Source organism: Phalaenopsis equestris, unplaced genomic scaffold (assembly GCF_001263595.1).
Source record: "Phalaenopsis equestris unplaced genomic scaffold, ASM126359v1 Scaffold000960, whole genome shotgun sequence".
NCBI classification, from domain to species: Eukaryota; Viridiplantae; Streptophyta; class Magnoliopsida; order Asparagales; family Orchidaceae; genus Phalaenopsis; species Phalaenopsis equestris.
In genome coordinates, this window is record NW_018165399.1 from 88,400 (window position 1) to 107,159 (window position 18,760).

The following is an 18,760-nucleotide window of genomic DNA, read 5'->3' on the forward strand; positions in this document are numbered from 1 at the left end:
TGGGCCAGTCCTCCTTTAGAGTATAAAAATCCAAAACTATTGGGAAAAATTTCTGCGCTAGAAATGTCCTTCATGAAATGATCAACACTAGATTTACCCAAAGTTGAACGGAAAAAAATTAAATTGTTATAGTTAACTCAAAAAAAACATTTTACATATGGTTCAATAATTTCTTGTAGCACTTTAGACCTGATTTTTAAGTGTTGAGGTAAAATTGCACAATGTCACGGATTGAATAGTTCAACATTACATAGAATAGCTTCTTGAATGAAACTTCCACCAACAATCTTTTTGCCGCCTTCACGGTGCTCATTAACATTCTTATTAAAGTGATAGCATTACACTTAACATGGGGACTCCCCCATGGTAATAATCACGCTTACAATGAACAGATATTCATGATGTTATTTGCTGTGGACAATGCTTTTGCTATTTCCATCCCAGAACCTCATTTGAATGTGATGTTCCTAGTGCTTGCCACATATCCTCTCAGAAGGATGATTGCACATACCAATTAAACTCATATAAGAATAATTGAACACTGTATGTGTGCTCCAACCCCACCCAACCTTATCCAACGGGGCAGGAAGAAGATCACAACTTTTCAAATCTAAATACAGAATGTACTTTCTTCCAGTTCTTAACTCATTGTTTATGACAAAGGATATCCTCAGTTATATGACATTTATATCATAATACCTTCCCACCTCTTTTTTTCTAGTCTATCACATGATTCAGCTTCTTTAACAACTATTCAGCCAGCCTCTGTACACAATCCCTACATAAGTTACAAGTTGGATATGCTCAGTTTTTTGCAGTGATACATTGCTCAAGTTTGGTCAAATTTCTCTTCCTGATCATAACATGGATAGACGAGCTTAAAACATAACAGGTACATCAGGGCATTCAAGCTCTGTCAAACACTTCAACTAGCTACTTGACATGAAATATAACCGCTAATTATTAAAAAAGCTTTGTTAACACGACATAAACCTGTAAAGCCCAGCAGCCCTCATCCTATCACTACATAGTAAAACCAAGGTTCCAAAGCAAACTTCCAGGTTAGAAGACACTTATAGACCATCTTATATCAGCAGCCTACACCAAACAGAGTGCACAGTCACAGCCAAATACTCCAGTAGGTAAAAGCAGGTCTACAGCACGCTCGCAACTCCTAACCATTTGGCTCTGACAGTAAACTGAACACTAATTGCTCTAAAACTTGAATCATGGAAGATCACCACAGCAACAACAACAGCAGCAACAACAAAAACAGCAGCAGCAACAACAACAACCAACATTTATCCCACTAAGTGGGGTTAGCTACATGAATCCCTTTTCTCCATTGAGTTCTATTGAGTGTCATATTTTCATTTAATGCTAATAAATTAAGATCACTTTTTATACAACATGCCCAAGTCTTTTTAGATCTACCTTTACCTTTCTTAACATAATTCAAATCTAAAACATCTACTCTCCTAACCGGATTATCAGATGGTCGACGTTTAATGTGACCAAACCATTTAAGATGACTCTCTAATCTTGTCTGCCACTAGAGCTACACAAACCCAATCATAAAAGATCGCTAACAATGAAAAAATGACTTTTAATTATTTTATGTGGCATAATTGCAAGAAAAACAAATATGTGCTAATATAAATGAAAGCATCAGTTATGTTAAATTCAGAAGGAAACAATTTTGCGCACCAGCTCAAGGTGATGAGTGCGAGAGAGAGCATCAGACAACCTCCTTTGCAAATCATCTTCTTTTTTACGCTCATATTCAGAGTTCTCCATTTCATTTCTTGACTCACCAAGTTCCTTGTACAGATCTGTAAAAAAACAAATCATAGGAATTCCTATTGATTGCATGTGTACTGAGTACTGAGTATGACCATTATAATAGGCTTATGTAGAAAGAAACGACAAAATGGAAGTCATGAAAGCTCTTCTGAAATAGAATCACCAAAATCTCAATACTATCAAAAAAATAAGCAACAAGATAAATTATACTATTACAAAGAATTCACCCCACATTGGTAAAGAACAAATGCAAAATAATGCATGGAATAATTCTCTTAAAACAATGAACTAATGCACAGAATCATCTCGCAAAAGCAAAATACTAATACATAGAATCACCTCATATAGGTAATTCAATACGCATTTCAAGTTGATATGACAAAGTCAACGTCACCCAACTTTTCAAGTAGTAAATAAAGGTGGTCATTTGCTCAAAACATTGGAGAAATGCCAGCAAGTTGTTTCTTAGTAAACTACATGTAATGACAATGTCACATAGCGTTAGATGGCCATATATAACATGAGAATCTATCTATGTTTTCTCTACTTTACAGAGATAAGATTAACAAGAATGTGAATCAATTCATGATTATCACAAGACAATGCAGGTGTTGGAAATGATCAACCATGCGAGAAAAAAAGGGCTTCACAACTGAAGAAATTTCACTAGTTTTGGAAGAAAGATCCACAATATGCTTCAATTGAAGATTTTGCAAGTAACTTTTATATCAACTGCCATGAAATTGGAAATCCTCCAAGCATAACAAAATAGTCAGTACTACATTGTTGAATCATTGGGAGTCATAAAAATAGGTAAACTATAGACATCATGGCTTATGTAATAATAGCTTGCCCTAAATTGTTTTTTAAGTACTTGAATACGTGAATGGAAGCATCCCAATGAAATCATCGAGGATCATAAAATATTTATATTGGCAGAAACACACAACACAGGGATGTATATATGTGTGTTTGGTTAGATATTGGTGCCCCTGAGTTGGAATAAGGTTTATGTTCTTTCCCATAAGATTAGGTTGCCTAAAGTATATTTGTGTCTAGATAAAATTACATTGTTATGGCTACAAGCAACTTATATCCCAAAGAAGTGGCCAGTTCAGAGCTCCAAGGTCATCAAAATATTAAAGCATATACCTAAGTATAATTTGAAAGCAATAGAGTGCTGTAAATTATTATATGCCAATATTAAATGGTGATATATACTGAAATAATAGTATTTAAACTCCTTGCAAAAGAAAATTTACACTAGTTAGATGGAGAGACAACTTTGTTGTAACACCAACAAATTATTTGCACATGAGTCGTACAATTTTTTAATCTAAAGTAACATTGGGCATTCTAGTAGTTGATAATGACGTGGGGGCTAGGCGGGACCCTGGACCGGTTCAGTCCAAGTTGAGGAAGGGCCGGTCAGTTCTCTCTAGGCCTAGGATTTCCACCTAATTAAATTGGGGGCCGCTCCTAATAGTACTAGGTCTATCTATAAGTCTATTTAAGTGTTTCTTTGATGTTTATGGTTTACCATTTTATTGATTTGAGTTTGCAGAGTCATTGGCTCTTTTTATCACATTCTAGGGTTGTATCCTAGGATTCCAAATAGTGCTCATATTGTATCTTGATTTCCAATAGAGTTTATCCTTTCTATATCTTTACCCCATCCTTTCCAACATTGCTCCCGTATCCCCTTCATTATTTGCATGTTGTATTCGCCAAGAAAATCAAAAACTTGTTTTTGCGCCCAAATTGTTGACACCGTGTAGTGCCCAATTTTCACAGTTTTGCCAAAATCAGATGAAAATTTTGGCAAATGCAAAACATACACTAAATTTCACATCTCGGAATTAGACCGACTCAATTTTATAAAATTCTACATCTTGAAGTGATCAATTTAATATATAGTAGCATGCACGAATTACAAATGTATGGGGAGATGTATATTGTTGCAAGCATAAGCTTAATTAACCTTTAATTTGTTTCCACTAATTTATTTATGTTACAAATGTATGGGGAGATGTATATTGTTGCAAGCATAAGCTTAATTAACCTTTAATTAATCCTAATTAATTTTCTAATCGCACGTATTATTGTTTCCACTAATTTATTTATGTGATTCTCAATCGTGGGATGCAATCAAATGGCTGAGATTCATCGTGGGGTTAAATAATGTATAGGATGCTTCATGATTTCCCCATTCCTCCGATTTCTCCTTCCCACAAAACTCTTCCTCTCGTCTCCTGTAGCAGGCATAATTGCAAAGAGCTGGAACTCATAACTTAGGTTTTCGGGGCAAAACCAGACACATTCGAGGATTCCAATATTCCACAAAACAGATGCTCTGAGTTATTCTCCCAAGCTATGAGAAGCTTCTCTGGAAGGGCTTGGATTCTACTGTCATACATTTCTTCCCACAAAGCACGTAAGAAGATTTCCAATGTTGCAGTTCACGATTCTTGTCTGATCACTTGTCTGTGGGTGTAATGCTAAACTGAATGAAAACTATGTGCCTAACTTACACAATAAAGTTCTCCAAAATTGACAAATGAATTTCACATCTCTGTCGAAAGCAATGACATGTTAAACGGCTTGCAATAAGGACGATCATGTGTCAAGTATTAGCTCATCGAGCTTATCGCCCTTTTGGATCACCATGCCATTTATGATCATGCTTCATTCAAGGCATACAGAAAGATCGTTCAAGAACGAATACCCATTACATAACTTACACGATAAAGTTCTCCAAAAGTGGCTAAGGAATTTCACATCTCTGTCGGAAGTAATGACATGTTCAATGGTTCATAATAAGGACTATCCTATGTCAACTATCAACTCATCTAACTCACCACCCTTTTGGATCACCAATGCCAATTATATTCGAGCTTCTTTCAAGGTTTACAGAAAGATCGTTCATGTATGAATACTAATTACCTAGGACTTACTACCATCTAAGTCAACCAATGTTAGTCTTGTTGGGGTACTCCTCTCTATTGACTTCATTCTCTCCTAATTCATTATCTATTTTTTCAACTATTCCCTTCTCAGTAAAAAAATATTATCATTTCGTGTGGACAATCTGATGCAATGTGCCTAAAACTGTAGCACTTAAAGGCTTCCTGATAGGGACAAATTTGGGAGTGTAGGCAGGCTCCCCATTTCTCTAATTTGGAGTGGTTTCTCCTTGGGTGGGGTGGCTTAAGCACTCCACTTGGCATAATCTTACTATCTGATCTAACAATTGAACCTTGTTTGAAGGGTGGTGTGAACCAGATACTGTTCTGTCATCCTCCAATTTTAGGGATAGGGTATGGACATCGTTAATGTCCAATATGGTTCTAACTAAATGACATTGTGAATATATAATATTAATCCTCAAAGATATCTTGATATAGTGTGCATCTCTAATATCGCTAACTTACATTTTTATGAGTTGATAAAATTCACTTGTGTGCTCCACCACAAAAGAATCTTTGACATAGGTGAGTTTTATGAATGTATCCTATTAGTAATTTGGGGAAAGATATTTTCATTGCATCTCTCTTTTTTCTTAGAACAGGTTGCATCCTTATTCTTGCCATACTTCTCTTTTTTCTTAGAACAGGTCTTTTTTCTTAGAACAGGTGATATTCTTATTCTTGCCATACTGTTGTCGAATATGATTCAAGCTCTTCCACCAAAAAGAAATGTTCTTCATGTGCTTAATGGCTTATTGCACTATTTGGAGTCACTCAATAAACATCTTAATCCATGCGACCACCAAACTTTCATAAATTCACGTTTACCCCATGATCTTGACTTGTCCTCAAGGTATTGGTTCATAATCAATGTAAACTTTCTGATATAAGAGATTCTCTTTTATCCCTCGATCTGGCAAGTCACCATTGTGGTTATGAGTGACCTCACTGGATTATCCCATATCAAATGTGACAAAGATCTATTGCATTTAAAAGATTTATCTTTGTATGTCTTTCATAGTAAGCACTTTAACACCTCATTGAGATTTTCTTCTTAGGGTCTGTTTGGGGCAGCTGCAGCTTATCCAGCTTATGCTGATAAACAGTTTATCCTGATAATCTGCAGATGAGCAGCTGATCCGGATAAGCTGGTTGACTGTTTGGTTTGTGCGTTTGAAAAACAGCTGATTCTGGATAAATGACCATTCTGCCCCTGTTCTGGATAAGTTGTTTAGCTGTTTGGTTTGTGTGTTTTGTAAACAGCTTATTTACATACATACCAACCAATTCCTATGTATTATATTAACATATCGAACACAAATTTTACTTTTTACATTTATTCCACACAAGCCTTTCACATGCATTGGTAAGGTGGCAAATATGTAAAAATTGAAGTTTGATATAAACATATATTTATAAGTAAAAAAAAAATTAATGCTATTAGCTTTAGATAGATTTATATGCATACTGCACAATTCTGATGTAATTGCATATCTAATATTCAAACTTTGATTTTTACACTTATAACACATTATCTGTGCATTAGAAAGAGTGATATTTTTTATGTTGTATGAAAGATTTGAGTGTTATAAATGTAAAAATTAAAATTTATTTGGTATATATGTAAATACATTACGAATTAAAAATGTACACTTCTCTTCCCATTCAACATTCAATGTGAGAAAATGGCATCCATGAACTGCAACTTCACCTTCCAATTTAAAAAATATGATTCTCGGAGCTCAATATTAATCCAAACTAATCTCATTCCCAGTTCATCAAAACCTCAACTTGAATCAAAATCCGCACCAACTCCTACGACCATCTTCCACCATGCTCCGATCTGCTCCAAAACTTTTGCGTGGACCGAAGCTCGCTTGCGCTCCCTGATTGCGATATTCCTCTCTTCGCTCCTTCACACAAACCTATATTTCTCTGCGTCCTTTGCCGATGAAGAGGGAGAATGAGAGGCAAGGGCATAGCTTTCGACCGCGAAGTGAAGGGATGCCGAAGAAGGGGGAGCGGCTAGGGCAGAGCTTTTGAATTGCGATGAGGGAGCGGCTTCTTCCGCGAGGGCAGCGGAGCGAATCGCGATGAGGGAACAGCGGAGCGAATCGCGACGAGGGAGCGGCTTCTTCCGTGAGGGGCATGGCATCTTCCTCGAGGGCAGCGAGGAGTGGTTTCTTCTGCGAGGGCAGTAGAGTAATACACAGCCTTCACACGCGACCAGAACGCCGACCGCAGGCATGAGGCCGTGGCTCGCGTCCTTCGTAAAATGAAAACCCTGTTTTTAAATACACAGCCGGTACGTGCGATCCAAACAGTAAGACGGCGTTTTCGCACTTTTAAGCTGCCCCAAATGGGCCCTTAGTGACATGATATCTAATTCTTCCAATGAAAGTTTTGATGGAAAAAGTATTATAATTTAGGGTTAGGATGAAGGCTAGGGTTAGAGTTAAGAATAGATGGATAATGTGGGTATAAAAATTAATGGGGGTGCTTTGAACACTATGCAATGTATTAATAAGTGTCAATGGTGACTTGGAGTGTTATCCGGCTTAGTGAGTGTGCTTATGACTTAGTGTCATATGCGAGTGGAGTGAGTGAGAGTAAGAGAAAAGTTATCACTGTGCAAGTGAAGGAGACAAGAGCATATTAAACCTAATTCGGGTGCCATTTTGCCTACTTATTGCTATTTTGTGTTTCATTTTCCTATTTATGTGCTTGTGATTAGTGAGAGTGTGCGGGAACTAAGACATTTTCTCTGAACAAGTATTTATTGTGGGCTTAATTGTATTTCTACATTGTGATTGGAATAAGAAGGAATTTCATGTTATTTTGCTAACCCTGAATGCAATTTAAATGCATCTTGATCTAATGTATTTTAAAATTAATTGTGATCGAGTAATTTCAACGGAAAACTAGTAGAAATATAGAGTTAATGTCACAATTTAGCCTGGGATATGAAATCAATCAAGACGGGAAAAAACGGTCAGAGAGTATTAATAAAATATTATATTTTTACTTTGTATAAAAATTAATGATTCAAAAAGAGTAAGTGAACAAGCCCCTAGAAATTAAATTAAAGGATTTATAAATTTATCTTGAGTTGCATTTCTATAAACATCGTCTCATCTATTGTACATCCTTTAATCAACTAACTAAACATGAAATATTATTTTAAAACAAAAATGAGCTAACCAAAGGAAGTGATTACTTATACTTTTGAAGTACAGCAACACAATAGAAAAATAATAAAAATATACATACTAGTTAAGCTTTTACTAAATGAGTATAAATTTTATGATTATGATCACTCTAAGGTGTTTCATAATTTTTAGGATGCTTTACAATATTAATAACATAACTATCATTTTAAATCTCTACAACCATCACAGAAACATCTAAAAAATTGTACCCGCTAATTATCAATACAAGACAACTTATCATTCCCCAGCTAGTACTATAAAGGGGTGAATTCATCATAGTCAAGCACACACGTACAATCAGTATATATAGTTCATATCATTCAAAATTTTATATCACTCAATATGAAAAATCTAATACTATAATACAAACTTTTCAAAATAAGAGATTATAAGTATTCATATCAAAATGATAGAAAAAATTTAAGAGTAGAAGAATTAAATGCATTAACTAAGAATGAATAATTATTCACACAACCGGTTTAGAAGAGATACAAAAATGATATTATAATTTAAGAGTACTCATCTCAATAGTGTACAACTTTTAGATTTTCAATCTTTTATTTTGACTTCACCTTCATTAACTTGTAACCTATAAAAATATTAGTAATAATTTATTAATGGCTAAAGTCGTCATTTTATGCATATATCAACCTCAATTATTTGATTTAATACTTATTTTCTATTTATTTTAAGGTTATTTTTATTAAAAACAAACACACTCGCAAACACGCACGCAAACACGCACAGAGATATATATATATGACCCTACCTAGATCGAATAAATCCCATAGCAAAGTCCATAGCAAATTCTTCCCATTTGCATTCAGGTGCAGGCACCGATTGTAGCAATTCGTTGGGTCTTCGATGTTTAGCCTTTACAATCTGACAAGCTTCACATTGAGATAAATATTGAGCAACATCCTTCTTCATACTTCGCCACCAAAATGTCACTTCAAATCCTTGAAAATTTTAGTGTTGGATGAATTATGTAGCCTGAATTATGAGCTTCATGTAGAATTTCCCGTCTCAAATCAAAATCAATAGATACCCATAATTGTAGCTTACTACACCATCTTCATCACTGTCATATCAAACATCACTTCTGATTGAAGTTGTTTCAGATATTCAGTATTACTTTTCTGAGCTGTTTTAATTCTATCAATCAAAGCAGGTTGCACTGTTAGTTGATGTAAATGCCCACCATTTTCTGGTCTTCTGACTTCCAACAATAAAACATTTTCTTTAATCAACTCTAGTCTGATGATATTCCGGTCACAAATTAAATCGAAAAAATACACTATCACTTTCTAACTGGTGAAATAGATCATCAATCCTAGAAAAATGATATTTGTTCTTGATTGTCACTTCGTTCAGCTTTCTAAAATCACATAACCCCATAATGATCTTTTTTATTGACGAATAATACTTGAGCACTCCAAAAACCACATCAATCTATTTTTTTTCTTGACGAATAATAATTGAGAACTCCAAAATGAATTATTCGGGCTGATAAAACCCCCTATCTATCAGTTCCTACAACTGACATTTCAATTCTTGTAATTCCTTCGGAGCCCTCGTATACGTTGATTTGAAAATTGCTGATGTTCCTGGTTTTACATCAATACTGAACTCAATTTCCCTTTCTGATGGTAGCCTTGACAATTCTCAGGAAATACATCAAAAAATTCAGCAACAATTGGAATGTTTTCAATTCCTACACATCTTTATTCAAGACTTCTAATTTAGTTAGAAATATTAGTTAACCACCTCTTAAATATTTCCAAACTTTCACTGCACTAATCGAGAATGATTGTGCATTTCGATCACATAAGATATAGAATGACTTTTCACAAGGCGGTTTGAGTTTTAATTTCCTTTTATAGCATTCAATTGTAGCAAATTAATTTACCACCCGATTCATCTGCAATATGACATCAAAAGTCTGAAATGGTATGATAATCAATTGTGCTAGTAACTTGACATTAATATTAATATGTAGACCCTTGGTAGGTTGATCTTATAGGCATTGTGATTCAGCTTTTTGGGGATCCATAAATGTCCATTTGCTTTGGGCTTGAGCTTTCCGAATGCTTCTACTGGAAATCTATCTTGTTTAAGTCAGATCCACACTAGGTCCTCTTCTTGAAAGTCATCATTTTTTTAGTCTTATTTGCTTGTTCTTGGTACTTGCGGTACTGCTTGGTGATCTCCTTTCCCACCTCCTGTAACTTTTGAATCTCTTGCTTCATCTCCTCAGCATCTCCACTAATCTCTGATGCCGGAAAAATTGCTACCAAATCAAGTTGTATGACAGGGTTGTGCCTGTACACAATCTCAAATGGGACGCGTTCCGTAACACACAGATTTGTTTCAAATAAATTAAGCTTGGTTTAGAACCAAATCCCACTTCTTAATATTTTTTTCTCACAAAGCATCTCAAAAGTTTCCTAATACTCCTGTCCACCACCTCGTTTGGATGCCCGTCCGTGGGTGAGCTGCAAAATTGAGTTGAAGCTTACCTTGATTAAGTTATAGTTCGAACTTCTAAGCCACACACGTCTTCTCTTCTTCTTCCCACTAAACGAAGTCCCAATCAAGTTGTATGACAGGGCTGTTCTTGTACACAATCTCAAATGGGGCGCGTTCCGTAACACACAAATTTGTTCCAAATAAATTAAGCTTGGGTTAGAACCAAATCCCACTTAATATTTTTTTCTCACAAAGCATCTCAAAAGTTTCCTAATACTCCTGTCCACCACCTCATTTGGATGCCAGTTCGTGGGTGAGCTGCAAAATTGAGTTGAAGCTTACCTTGATTAAGTTATAGTTCGGACTTCTAAGCCACACACTTCTGCTCTTCTTCTTCCCACTAAACGAAGTCCCTTCCTACTTCCTCTTCTTCTGCTTGATGCTCATCTGTCTTCACACCGAAATGAAATCGAGCCTCCTGTAAGCAATTAAATGGCACCTTCACTACGAGTGTTTTCGTCTTCTTTTTTCACATGAAACGTTTCCCTAGCTCTTGGCATCATCTTTCCCCATCTCGGGTTTCAGCTTATTGCTAATGTCTGCACATATAGAATGCAAGAATTGTTCGATTCCTTCTTCCAACAAGTGATGTCGCTCCTTCCGTGGTGTGGTTTCCTTTCTTTCAAAGAGCACAAGTTTCGATAAGTTTTTGCGTCATCTCCTTTGTCCCTCGACTCCTCTTCCTCCTCGCTTGAAGGTCATTATTCCTTCCACTTTCTCTTCTTCTCTGCTCATGGCACTCTGGACCATAAACAGCGCACGAAAGGTAAGTTCTTCGGCTCCTTCCTTTATTTGTTGTTCGTGAAAATCGACCAAGCCGCTCATCTCCTACTTCATTTACTTTCTATTACACTTTCGCACCCACCCATTTCCTCTCTAGCTCCCTCACACTCTCTCTCACTTAGCTCATCCCTTCAATTCGAATAAAACGAACGAATAAATCCTTAATTTTGATTTACCGATAGCATCACGTCTGTTTCGAATAGGTGTCGTGCACGAAATTAAATTTCATTTTATTTATTTTATTTTTGAAAACATAGGAATATTATTTTTGAAAATTGCAATCTAAGGAGGACTAGGTTTTAGGAGTCTTTTGCATGATTTAGATAAACCTGAACTCAAATATGAAAGTCAATATTCCTTGAGCCTCAATTGACAACGCAATTAGAAAAGCCTAGCATAGATTTACACGAATTCTAAGTATTCACTAGTTTAAAAAAATCTTCACTGACTTGAAATCTCATAAAAAATTATTCTATTAGGAGAATTTTCAAAAATTTGATCTTGTGGCTGGATAAAAATAATCTAAAATTTGATCTCGATCTTCATTGGAACCATCTTGTAATTAATCACTTTATTAGGCTAATAAAGTCCATTTTTTTCCAATTAGACGGACAGACTCAGTTAACAAGCTGATCAGATTGTATGTCAACAAAACTATTAGATTACACGACACTCAACAAGGTCTGGGTACACAGCTGTATTTCGACACTATATTTCATCCACAAACCGATGGACACTCAGAAAGAACAATTCAGATATTAAACGATCTGTAAGGCTTTGTGTTCTCAAATTTTGAGGTAATTGAGAAGATCACAATCTAATGATCAAGTTTGCCTACAACAATAGCTATCAGTCCAATATCAAAATGGCTCTTTATGAAGCACTATATGGAAAAAAAGGTAGATGAGTTGGGTTGATGTGGGTGAACCTTAAATGTTAGGTACAAAATTAGTTGATGAAGCAACAAAGAAAATCTGATTAATCTGAGACAAATTGAAAGACGCTCAAAATCCACAACAGAAATATTACGACCTAAAACACAAATCAGTCGAACTTGAAGTTGGAAATTTCATATTTTTGAATTCGGGTCAATGAATGGGGCAGCTAGATTTGGATAAGGAAGCAAGTTGAGTCCTAATTACAACGGTGCTTTTGAAATTATAGAAAAGATTGATTTAGGTGCCTACAAATTAGCATTACATGCGAATGTATCAGATAATCACATGTATTTCACATTTTAATATTGAGAAAAAAAGTTTCAAACTTAAGAGTAGAGGATTTCACATGACGAAATTAACGTGCAAAAAAACCTAACTTATATTGAAGAACCTTAAAGGATTTTAGAAACTTATGTTAAGTAGCTGAGGAACAGACAAATTCCCTTTGTCACGATAAAGTGGAAACACATGCCTAAAAAGAAGCTACGTAGGGGAAAATGTGATAGATATATCCCTCTTTCCTCTAGTAAATTGAAAAATTCTGAGGATGAAATTTTTATGAGAGGAGAGCTGCACCACCCAAATTCTAAGAATCAGGTAAAAAATTCAACAAATCTTAAAAGTTCCTCAATTTTTGCACCTAGATAAATAACAAACTTATTTTTATAAAATTCTACACATAAAATCAATCAATTTCAAATAAAAACTGTATACGAATTATGTTTATTTTAAGAGATAAATTCTAAAGCTATAAGTTTAATTAAATTAATCAAAATTTATTTAAATCTTAAATTTTCCCTAAATCTCATCTCTCCACTGTTTACTACTGACCTTCACACCTTTTAGATGTTGGATAGATCGAATAGGGCCTGAAGAGCCTTCAAAATTCCACCAGATTTCCGCCCCTAATTTAGTTCACTCGTTAGTAGGCTCGCCTTTTTGCTCGGGTTACTATAGTTGGGCGTGAACAGATAAAGAGTGAGCAGCCAAAGAGAGGCCACTACTTACTTTTCAGGCTTGGGGGACAAATTTAAAAGGAAGGAACCTCTCCATCACACTATTCTAAACCCACATTTCCTTTCTCACACTTCCATTTTCATATTTGCCTTAATTTTCATGCATCTTTTATTTCTAATAGCCGTCGGAGGTGCTAAACTTGTGTCGGAAGTGCTAAAAGTGATTATTCACGAGCTTAAGTATGGTCTTCAACACAAAATATTTAAAGTGAAAGGAAGGATTGAGGTGTTATAAAGTGGAGGGAAGAAGTTTAGGCATACGGAGAAAAGTGGGGTTATGACGAGAAGTCTTTTTGAGGTATATCTTGGAAAATATATTATGTTTTGGGTTAAATCACGATATGAGCTGGAATTTCATGAAATCAAGTGATATCTACGAATTCTGAGTTGTTTATACTAGGTGGCGAGGCGAGCATAGGAACACGCCATAGAGCTACTCCGTCAAGTCAAGTAAAATAATCATTTGCTAATCTAAAAAATAACCTTCTGTATGTTTTACGTGATTTTGTATATGACACTGTTGCATTTGACTTATTGCATATTGCACATGAATATCTGCTTGGAATGTATTAATGTGAATTGATTTCTCTTACGATGCATGTGATGTTATTTTGCTATGATACATATGACTACGCTTATGAAATAATTATCTGCAAATATTCATTTGTTATAATTCATACTTGTGATATTTAAAATGTTTATGAATGTTTGCTACAAGTATCATATTGTAACAAATGTCATAAAGAATGTTACGAGTACTATTACATGAATGCTTGCAAGCACGCTATGCAGGAATATAGTATTCCAAACTCCCCGTATTCAGGCGGTCACAAATTTTAGAACAGTTCTGATCACGCGATGACAGAATGTAGAGAACAATCAATAGCAGAGGGGATTATTAATAATTGTTATGTTGATGGGTCAACATTTATTGATTGTTTATATGGCCTTTGAGACAGGGTAACAACACATGATGATAGTACATAAAAATAATTGAGGTATACACATTTATAAGTGACATTATTATGAAATATTAATGTTAAGATTATATATGATAAACAGCTTATGAACATGTTTATAAACATGCTTTTGATTATATTTGTGATTTCACGCTTACGACTATACATGTTTGAACAATAGTCTTGATTTCTATATTATATACTTCATTTCCATATTTTATATAATTCTGGAATGATGTGACTTATGTGTAAACATATACAATTCAATATGAACATGCACGTTTTTCAGTTGGTTGTTCACTGCTGTTGGATTTTGCAATTTATGTGATTTTATTTTTGCAATTCATGTGATTCATGTGATTCTGCATTAGTGTTGGATTTTCTTTTTTAATGATGCAGTGATCGCCTTTATTGTGAAGTTGGTGACGATAGATTGTTGGGGTGATTGATTGTTGCTGCTATTGGTGGTGGACTGTTGGACTAGTTGTTTTGGCTGTGTTTTTGATGTGGTGGTTATAGATTGTGGTGGTTGTAGGTTGTGGTGGTTGTGTTTTGGGTTGTGATGGCTATATTGTAGTGGCTGTGATGTGTGTGTGGGGGGGTTTGGTTGAGTGGTTGTGGTGTGTGGGTTGTGGGGGCTGTGTTGTGGGTTGTGGTGGCTGTGTTATGTGTGGTGGTAGAAATTATTTTGTGTTGATAGCCCATAGATTTGTTTTGAGAAACTTTTTAAAGAAAGCTTCAAACAACACTTTTTAGTGATCATCATCAATAACATGTAGACATCATCTTCATTATCTCCAGGAGAAGTTGTGATGTTGTGTCTTATGGTGGGTGGTTATGATGTATGTGTGGGGGTGTGGTTGGGTGATTGTGGTGTGGTGTCAACGAGTTGAGTGGTGGCTCTAGGTTGAGGTGGTTGTGTTGTGCTCTGTGATAGTTGTGCTATGTGTGGTGGTGGAATTATTTTGTGCGTTGATAGCCCCTAGATTTACGTTGAGAAATTCTTTAAGGAAAGCTTCAAATGGAACTTTTCAGTTATCATCATAAATAACATGTAGACATCATCTTCATTATCTTTAAGAAAATGTTGTGATGTTGTATCATGTGGTGTGGTGGGTTGTGATATGTGTGGGGGTATGGTTGGGTGGTTGTAGTGGGTCGTTGTGGGTTGGGTGGTGGCTCTGGGTTATGGTGGTTGTGATATGTGTGGTGTTGGAAATTATTTTGTACGGTAATAGCCCCTTGATTTGCTTTGAGAAATTCTTCAAAGAAAGCTTCCAAGAGTACTTTTCAGTGATCATCATCAATAACATGTAGACATCATCTTCATTATCTCTAGGAGAATTCTTTGGTGTTGTGTCTTGTGGTGTGGTGGCTATGATGTGTGTGGGTGTGTGGTTGAGTGGTTCTGGTGAGGTAGCTGCGTGTTGGGTGGTGGCTCTGGGTTGTGGTGGCTGTGTTGTGGCCTGTGGTAATTCTGTTATGTGTGACAGTGGAAATTATTTTGTGTGTAGATAACCCCTAGATTTAATTTAAGAAATTCTTTAAGGAAAGCTTCCAAGAGTACTTTCCAGTGATCATCATCAATAACATGTAGACATCATCTTCATTATCTCTAAGAGAAGGTTGTAGTGTTGTCTTGTGGTGTGGTGGTTGTGATATATGTGTGAAGTTGTGGTTTGGTGGTTGTGATGTGATGGTTGTGGGTTGGGTGGTGGCTCTGGGTTATGGTGGCTATGTTGTGGACTGTGGTGGTTGTGCTATGTGTTGGGGTGAAAATTATTTTATGCATTGATAGTCCCTAGATTTGTTTTGAGAAATTCTTTAAAAAAAGCTTCAAAAAGTACTTTTCAATGATCATCATCAATAACATACAGACATCACTTTCATTATCTATAGGAGAAGGTTGTGGTGTTGTGTCTTGTGGTGTGGTGGTTGTGATATGTGTGGGGGCGTGGTTGGGTGGTTGTGGTGTGGTGGTTGTGACTTAGGTGGTGGTTGTGTTGTGGGCTGTGATGGTTGTATTATGTATGGTGGTGGAAATTATTTTTTGCGTTTATAGCCCTTAGATTTGCTTTGAAAAATTTTTTAAGGAAAACATTAAAGAATACTTTTTAGTGATCATCATCAATAACATGATATCATCTTCATCATCTCTAGGAGAAGGTTGTGGTGTTGTGTCTTGTGGTGTGGTGGTTGTGTATGTGTGGGGGTGTGGTTGGGTGGTTTTGTTGGTGCCTATGGTGGTGGTTGTGGGCTGTAGTAGTTGTGCTATGTGTGATAGTTGTGGGTTGTGGTAGTTGTGTTATGGGTTGTGGTGGTTGTGTTGAGGATTAGGTGATTTTGGTGTTGTGTCTTGTGGTGTGGTGGCTGTGGAGGTATGGTTGGGTGGTTGTTGTGTGTTGGCCTTAGGTTTGGTGGTTGTGATGTGGGCTGTGGTGGTTGCACTCATGGTTGGGTGGTTGGGTGGTTGAGGAGTCGGGTCATGTGTTTAGGAGGTTGTGGGATGTGTGTGGTGGTGTGATTGGGTGATTGTGGCTCTGAGTGTGCTATGGGTTGTGGTGGTTATGTTGTCGATTGGGTGGTGGCTTTGGTTTTGTTGTGGTGGCACTGGTTGTACTGTGGGTTGTGCTATCATTGTTGTGGGATGTGTTTGGAGGTGATGTGTCTTGAACTATGGTGGTTGTAGTTGCGGGTTGTGGTGGCTAATGTGTGTTGTAATTGTTGTCAAATATTAATGTTTTGTTTTTTCTGTGCTAGTAACGCAATGGTTAAGACTAAAGAGTTCATCAGCCATGTGAGATAAGGAAGTCAAACTCAATTTTGTGACATCTATCTTAAGGAGGATGAGCTAGGAAATAGACTCACCACCTATTTTAACAAGGCAAGATGGCAAAATATTACGAAGAAGATCAACAAAATGACAGGAAGAGAGTATGATAAGTTGCAACTCAGGAGCCTTTTGGGGCAGTTTATTGGCACGGACAGCGTTTTGAAAACGCAATCGCGTCGTTTGGTTCGTGCGATCGGGAAGCTTATTGAGAAACACTATTTTCGTTTCCTTAATAGAGGGGGTCGCGGGATCGACCCTACAGCCCACTTCTTGAATCCATGTTCAACAGGTTATTTCCTCTCGTGCCCTGCTGTCCATCTCCTCCCTCGCTCAATCTCTCTTGTCCTAGGTCGATCAATCGCAGCATCGTCCCTCACTTGTTCCTCACCTCTCCCTCACCTCTCGCTCGACTGCTCTTGTCGTGGGTTGATCATCACGCTCTTGCCCTAAGTAACATCCCTCGCCTCCCGTTGGATTGCTTGTTAGTGAGTTGGCTCACTTCTGAACTTCTGGTTGGAACATCTATAACTGATTGGAACATCTATAATGCGATGTTTTCTATATTTTTTTGCGGGATTTTTTGATTGCAATGAATGATCTCTCTGCTCCGTTACGAAATTTTTCAATTGCAAAAAAATTTTTTCTTGAGGGATTTTTTTATTGCAATGAGTTATCTATAATGCGATATTTTCTATATTCTTTGTGGATTCCTTTGAAATATTTTACGTTTTTGGGATAATTTTGAGGTTAATTGGGTGAATGAGGCTTTGTATGACTCTCCTTTTCAAAAGGTTGTTTAGGGTTGCTCTGATACTACGTTTGCTTTGAGTTTGTGGGTTGGTGGTGGCATGTGTGTGGGTGTGTGTGTGTATTTGTATGATGTGCTTGTTCGTGGCACATGAGTGTGTGTGTTTTGGTGGAGGAGGAGGTTGCGTTGGTGGCATGTGGAGGCATGTTGGTGGCATGTGAGTGTGAGTGTGTGTGTGTGATGTGCTTGTTGGTGGCATGTGAGTGTGTGTGATTGTGTGTGTGTTGGTGGCGGTGGAGGCTATGTTGATGGTCGTGGGTGACGTGGGTTGGTGGCATGTGAGTGTGTGTGATGTGCTTGTTGGTGGCAATTGAGCAAGTGTGTAATTTATATATTTTTTATCTTTTTTTTAGTACACTTGGGTATGTGTGTCTCTTCTCTCTACTGTTTGGTGTTGTTGTTGGTGTTTGGGTATTGGTGTTGGTGGCTGTACTTGTGAGGTCCACGTCTCTACTGTTGGGTGTAGTTGCTGGTGCTTGGGTGTTGGTATTAGTGACTGGACCTGGTGTGTGTGTGTCTGCCTCCCTATTGTTGGGTGTTGTTACTGGTGCTTGGGTGTTGGTGTTGGTGTTGGTGTTGGTGTTGGTGGCTAGACCTGGTTGTGTGTCTCTCCTCACTCTACTGTTGGGTGTTGGTGTTGGTGGTTGGACCTAGGTATGTGTCTCCTCTCTCTACTTTGGGTGTTGTTACTGGTGCTTGGGTGTTGGTGTTGGTGGCTGAACCTGGGTGTGTGTCTCCCCTCTCTATTGTTGGGTGTTGTTGCTGGTGCTTCAATATTGGTGTTGGTGGCTGGACCTGGGTGTGTGTCCCCTCTCTCTACTTTGGGTGTTGTTGCTCGTGCTTTGATGTTGGTGTTGGTGGTTGGACCTGGGTGTGTCTCCTTTTTTCTACTGTTAGGTGTTGTTGATTATGCTTG

General features: G+C 37.0%; 1 protein-coding gene across 1 annotated transcript in view; it reads right to left on the reverse strand.

The window, feature by feature from the left end:
* Positions 1 to 18,760, reverse strand: part of LOC110032522 — a gene marked incomplete in the record, with an annotated part of 67,817 nt that overhangs the window by 13,842 nt on the left and 35,215 nt on the right. Inside the window, 1 exon segment of the mRNA XM_020736181.1 lies at positions 1,708 to 1,832. Within this exon segment, the coding sequence (XP_020591840.1) occupies positions 1,708 to 1,832 (125 nt within the window).